At 37.9% G+C, this 6,096-nt stretch overlaps 1 protein-coding gene and 1 long non-coding RNA gene across 2 annotated transcripts; one reads left to right on the top strand and one right to left on the bottom strand.

Annotated features, from left to right (window-relative positions):
• Positions 1 to 224: 224 nt before the first annotated feature.
• Positions 225 to 531, bottom strand: LOC143537201 (uncharacterized). Its single transcript, XR_013136005.1, has 2 exons — positions 457 to 531; positions 225 to 337 (listed from the first exon to the last, which is right to left on the bottom strand). It is a non-coding gene; the product is annotated as an uncharacterized LOC143537201 (long non-coding RNA).
• A 1,282-nt stretch (positions 532 to 1,813) lies between these two features.
• Positions 1,814 to 5,546, top strand: LOC143537237 (protein disulfide isomerase-like 1-4). Its single transcript, XM_077031051.1, has 11 exons — positions 1,814 to 2,400; positions 3,557 to 3,686; positions 3,846 to 4,011; positions 4,085 to 4,203; positions 4,266 to 4,346; positions 4,436 to 4,522; positions 4,611 to 4,754; positions 4,837 to 4,917; positions 4,989 to 5,123; positions 5,212 to 5,268; positions 5,340 to 5,546. Exons 1-11 carry the CDS (start codon positions 1,814 to 1,816, stop codon positions 5,481 to 5,483), a joined length of 1,731 nt encoding a protein of 576 aa, XP_076887166.1. The 3' UTR covers positions 5,484 to 5,546.
• The last annotated feature ends 550 nt before the right edge of the window (positions 5,547 to 6,096 follow it).

Genomic DNA, 6,096 nt, shown 5'->3' on the forward strand with positions numbered 1-6,096 from the left:
ACGAACTCGTTCAGCTCGTTTGCAGCCCTAGACGTGAGGCATTTTAAAAAATCTCAAATTATAATAATCAATATCGTAAACATCGAATAAACCAACCGGAAACTATGATACCTAATTATATAAAATAATAATCGCAGATGGCAACACGGATTTGATAATTTGGTACGCACAATTAGGGTTTGCAAAAGTAAACTCAACAAAATGAAATAAATAATAAAAAAGAGACCTGAGATTTGGGCGGTTGGATAGTTGCAATGGTTTTGTAGATGTCCCGGCGTTGCTCGAAAACAATAACGCCGGAGAATACAGTTCCTAGGGCAGCCCCTAGAATACGCTCCTGCAATAATAATAATAATAATAATAATAATAATAATTTCCACAACAAAATGAAATTATATTAACTAATGTATGAGAATTTGTGTGATTGTATGACAAAGGTTGAGAATTGAAGGTTACCTGAGCAAGGATGCTGATCATGGCCCCTGCTGTGGAATTGATACAGATGACACCGGAAAGGGGCTAACTTTGGTTTGGTTCACTTACCACCTCATTTATGGCTTTAAACGAATCGGAATATCCGTTCGGCGAGAAGTTCGTTTATGTTTGTTCATTAGTGTGTGCCATTGTTCGTTTGTCCACTAATGCTCATTAATGTCTTCGTATTTATTTGTCCATTAGTGTTCGTTTACTCATTAGCGTTCATTTACAATATTAACGAACGGATATGAACAAACTGAATCCCTTAATGGACCCACACAGACACAAATATTCGTTCGATAGAGTGTTCGTGAACTGTTCGTTTATTCGAAAAATTCTAACGAACGAGCACATAAAAGGTCTTGTTCAATTCAATTTAGACCGTTTGCAACCCTACTCTCATAGAACTAAGAGACTCTTTTTGTAATTAACTTAAATAATAAAAACAAAATAAGTAAAACTGAAAATTAAAACCCGACCAACCCATCTTCTTGACCTATTGTTGGTGGCGTACAAAGTCCTCTTGGACCGCCACCATGAACCGACCTACACCGACCATTGCCAATATTCAAGGAAACCCCCTTCGTATCCCTAACCTAATTTTGTTTTTTCCAATTATTTATGATTTTTGCACATTGTTGTTGTTTGTCGTTAATGTATCGTGTAACATCTAGTCTTAAATGTTATATGATCATGTGTAGTGGCCGTTAACCCACTACTACATCACTAGTAACCTGTGTGAGGAGAGAGATGGACACTAAAGAGAGAAGACATCAGTGGAATTTGCGAACATTAGGGGGAGAATAGTATAGTGAGTGATGCTACAACTTTTTTCAACCAATCACGGTCACTTCACATCTTTATTAAAAGATAATAATAATAATAATAATAATTAACTTGGTTAAACAATTACACATGTTTGCTAGTTTAGTTAGTGAATGTAAGTCTGTCAGACGATCACATGACTCAAATGTATGCAGGGTTTTAAGGTGGAGCTGATTGTTTACATCTGAATTGAACCATTCAGACGGTAACATTTACCATCTGATTCATTCAGACTTCAAACTGATCGATTTCATACTGAAAAACATCTAAATAATTAAAATTGAGTCTGAATCATAATGAATCAAACCCGTAACCGACATGACCTACCTTGTCACAACGTCTTTTATTCCCCGTCAACGACTAACCTTCAACAGTTGAACCCCTTGGGATCTAACTAACTAACTTCAGTTTCAGAGCGTGTGGTGTGGATCTATTACTACTACTACTACTTCTTCTTCTTCTTCCACTCTGACCTAACATAACATAACATACAAAGTCAACAACAACTTCAATGGCTCATCATCATCATCATCATCATCGGTTATCCACCGTCCTCTATCTTTCAACACTCATCATCTTCTCTCACTTCATTACACAAACCATCTCCGACGATGACGACGAAGACCTCAGCTTCCTCGAAGAACCCGAGCACACACACACCTCACACCACCACTCCTCCGATCCAGATCTTCCCGATGTAGACGAATTCGCCGGTGACGAAGACGACGACTTCGATAACTACAACTACGACGACGACGACTTCGAACTACCGTCCGATTACAAATACGAAGAAGAACAAGACGAATTAATTGATGATAAGGACGTTGTTGTGTTGACTGAAGGAACCTTTACTGACGTCATCGAGAGTAACCGTTACGTGATGGTGGAGTTTTATGCGCCGTGGTGTGGACATTGTAAGGCTTTGGCTCCCGAGTACGCGGCTGCTGCTACCGAGTTGAAAGACGAGCCCGTGGTGCTGGCGAAGGTGGATGCGCAAGAGGAGATTGAGCTCGCGGAGACGTATGAGGTGCAAGGCTTCCCCACGGTTTTGTTTTTTGTTGACGGTGTGCATAAGCCGTACTTAGGGCCGCGGACTAAGTGAGTGTCGATTGTCTTGTCTCGGTGTTGAATTGGTTTAGTTTGAAGTGTGATTTATTAATAGCAATAGCAATATCCCACCAATAGCAAAGCTATGGTAGGGTCTGAGGAGGGTAAGATGTAGACAGCCTTACCTCTACCCCATGGGGATAGAGAGGCTGCTTCCGGTGAGACCCCCCGGCTCGATAGTAGTTTGGCATCAAGCCTTGGACATATTACATAAGGCACATAGCACTCAATCATCGGGACGCCGGCTGATTGGTGCATGTACCCTTGTCTTTCGGCTATCAACGCCACCACATGATGCCTGATTAACCTTCCATCACTTTTAACGTTATTTTCACAAAATTAGTAAAATAACGTCAAAATTAGTGCAATTTTACTTTTGCCCACCCGAGGGTTCACACATATATACATTATATGCGCGCACCGCAAGCAGGGCACCTCGGCTCCAACTGTGTAGTGTAAAAATAATACATAGGCAAAACTTAAAACTAAGCAAGGCTCAACGAGCCTAAACGAGATACCCATACGAGGCTCGGGTTCGATAACTAAACAAGCCTTGTTGGGGCTCAGACTCGATAACTGAACTAGCCTTTTTTGGGGCTCGGGCTCGATAACTGAACGAGCCTTTTTGGGGCTCGGGCTCGATAACTGAACGAGCCTTTTAGGGGCTCGGGCTCAATAACTAAATGAGCCATATTTGGGGCTTAGGTTCAAGCTTGAAAAAGCTACGCTCGGGCTCGATAACTGAACGGGCCTTTTTGGGGCTCGGCTGAATAACTAAATGCGCCATATTTGGGGCTTAGGTACAAGCTTGAAAAAGCTAGGCTCGGGCTCAAATAACTAAACGAGCTTTGTTTGAGGCTCGGGCTTGAGCATTTTATCAATCCGAGTTCAAGTAGCTTGTGAACGGCTTGGCTCATTTGCACCCCTAGATATCACATTGAATTTGTATGTTTGAGTAATAATATTGTTTCTGAATTCATCTATTGCCTTAGCATAACACTTAAATATGTTGTTTTCAAAGAATTTGGAGAATGCTTAATTGTAATATCAAAAGATTATGAATCCAACCTTAATTCAATGGTCTGAATCATGGGTGGTGTTTAGAATCAATGAAGTTGATTTGCTCTTTTGGTGTTTTACAATGTAGAGATGCTATAGTAACTTGGATTAAGAAGAAAACTGGGCCTGGTGTGTACAATATAACGACTGAAGAAGATGCAGAGAAAGTTCTTACATCTGAGGACAGAGTTGTTTTAGCCCTCCTCGACTCTTCAGTGGTATTATTTATAACTGATAACCGTCTTATTATCTTGCACCATTTATACTTCACCTAGAAATACTACACACATGATATGGAACTGTTACACTTCTAGCTTTGAGGCTTTAACCCTCAAAATCAAGATATTATTCTTTATATCGAGTTGTTCTGTTATCAGGGTGCAGAAAGTGAGGAGCTTGTTGCAGCTTCAAGGCTTGATGATGATGTCAGCTTTTATCAAACTGTGAACCCTAATGTGGCCAAGCTTTTTCATATAAATCCTGAAGTCAAACGTCCCGCTTTGGTCTTGCTAAAGAAGGATGCTGAGAAAGTGACACATTATGGTCAGTTTTTCGCTCATTTCTGCTCTTATGGCATCTGTTTTTTCTACAGTTCTAAACTTCTAATTTCATACAGATGGTAAATTTGAAAAGTCGTCAATTAAGGAGTTTGTTTTTGCAAACAAACTTCCCTTGGTGACAACTTTTTCAAGAGAAACTGGAACTTTGATCTTTGAAAGCCCAATAAAGAAACAGGTATAAAATACAGTTACAGATATATATTGATCAGCATAATAAACTGTACTTTTTGTTGTCAGATTTTGTTGTTTGCAACTTCAAAGGGTTTAAGTAAGGTTGCACAAACATTTGAGGATGCTGCAAAGTTATTTAAGGGAAAGGTATTTGAAGTTTAAAATTAGCAATTGTTTAAATATCAATATAATTACTCCTGAGTGATTTAGTAATATGCCATTATTTTATTGGGCAGCTTATTTTTGTATATGTTGAAGTGGATAACGAAGATGTTGGAAAGCCCGTTGCAGATTATTTTGGCGTTACAGGAGATGCTCCACAAGTAACACCTATTTTAACTTTTTATTACTTTTCACAAGTTGAAGTACCATTAATAGAAGTATTTACCGATTGTTTTAACTTTTAACTAGGTTATTGGATATACCGGAAATGATGATGGTAGGAAGTTTGTATTTGACCAAGATTTAACCGTTGAAAACCTTAAGGTTTTCGGTGAGGACTTTTTGGAAGACAAGCTTAAACCTTTGTACAAGTCGGATCCCGTTCCCGAGCATGTAATAATTTGGGCCCTTTTTATTTTTTATTTATGATTTATCTTTGAGTTAACTTTTAATCTGTCGATTGTTAACGATGCAGAATGATGGTGATGTTAAAATAGTAGTTGGGAATAACTTTGATGATATTGTCTTGGATGAATCAAAAGATGTTCTACTAGAGGTACTTTAAAAATGAAATATGAATTTATTTTGCGTCGATTATGAATTGTTTTTATAAATATTTCTGTGCAGATCTATGCACCATGGTGTGGCCATTGTCAAGCTCTAGAACCAACATATAACAAGCTTGCGATGCATTTACGTGATGTTGATTCATTGGTAATTGCAAAGATGGATGGTAGTACAAATGAACATCCTCGGGCAAAGGTTAGAATTGTCATTTTAGCTCAAATTTGAATCTTTTGATATTAATACGGCAAACATGATTAGTTATTTTGGATATTTCGTTTTACAGGCTGATGGGTACCCCACAATTCTTTTCTACCCGGCAGGAAACAAAAGTTCGGATCCTGTAAGTGATATATACACATATATATGTATAAATAATAAATGTATAAATTTGATGATTGTTTGGTATGGCAGATACCTGTAGATGTCGATCGAACTGTAGTCGCGTTCTACAAGTTTTTGAAGAAACATGCTTCGATTCCCTTTAAGCTCCAGAAGCCTACTTATACTGATGCTAAAGAAAGCAGTGGTAAAATCAACCAGAAAGATGAATTATGACGATAGTTTGTGCCTGTAGCTCATATATACACGTTGCAATATGATATTTAATATATCGAACGGAAGTTAGACAGTATACAAAATATTTATTAGAGTGAGAGTTAGCCTTAAGTTATATTGCTATTTATGTAGAACTCGTTTCTTAAAATAGGAATCGGCTTAGAGCTATATTATTGTTGATGTTATTGGTTTGGTTCATATGCACGATGAGTAGAACTTGTTATGATTGATGCGTCTAATCTTTCGTTAAAAGAAGTTAGAAGAATTTCATTGTCATCTTCAAGAACTTCAGAATGACGGACATGACAGATTGTGTGACGGGTCAAAATTGGTTCGAGTCAAAACAAGTAACGTGGTTGCCAATGCTGCATATGGTTTTTATACGTTACATATGTTTTGTACTTGCTACATTTACTTAAACTTCTTTTTGATTTGTTTGCTTTTGACGACGTAAACTTAGTGATTTCTTTGTGATATGTATGTTGTTTAATTTCATTACATTTAAACACGGGCACCGGACGAATATAAAAATAGTTCCATATACTTCTTTTAAATGAAAGCTACAAACTTACACAATTCAAATATGGTCATATGATATTGGAATGGGGGTTGA

Source organism: Bidens hawaiensis, unplaced genomic scaffold (genome assembly GCF_021521415.1).
Source record: "Bidens hawaiensis isolate Kalapana, Puna unplaced genomic scaffold, B.hawaiensis_p1.1 tig00011151_1, whole genome shotgun sequence".
Classification (NCBI taxonomy): domain Eukaryota; kingdom Viridiplantae; phylum Streptophyta; class Magnoliopsida; order Asterales; family Asteraceae; genus Bidens; species Bidens hawaiensis.

What these genes read in the sequence shown, in the direction of transcription:
- LOC143537237 (XM_077031051.1), top strand. Translation starts at nt 1,814, where the DNA reads ATGGCTCATCATCATCATCATCATCATCGGTTATCCACCGTCCTCTAT. An exon ending in CCCTCCTCGACTCTTCAGTG is followed by an intron (nt 3,687 to 3,845) that starts GTATTATTTATA and finishes TTCTGTTATCAG; the next exon opens with GGTGCAGAAAGTGAGGAGCT. An exon ending in TTACAGGAGATGCTCCACAA is followed by an intron (nt 4,523 to 4,610) that starts GTAACACCTATT and finishes ACTTTTAACTAG; the next exon opens with GTTATTGGATATACCGGAAA.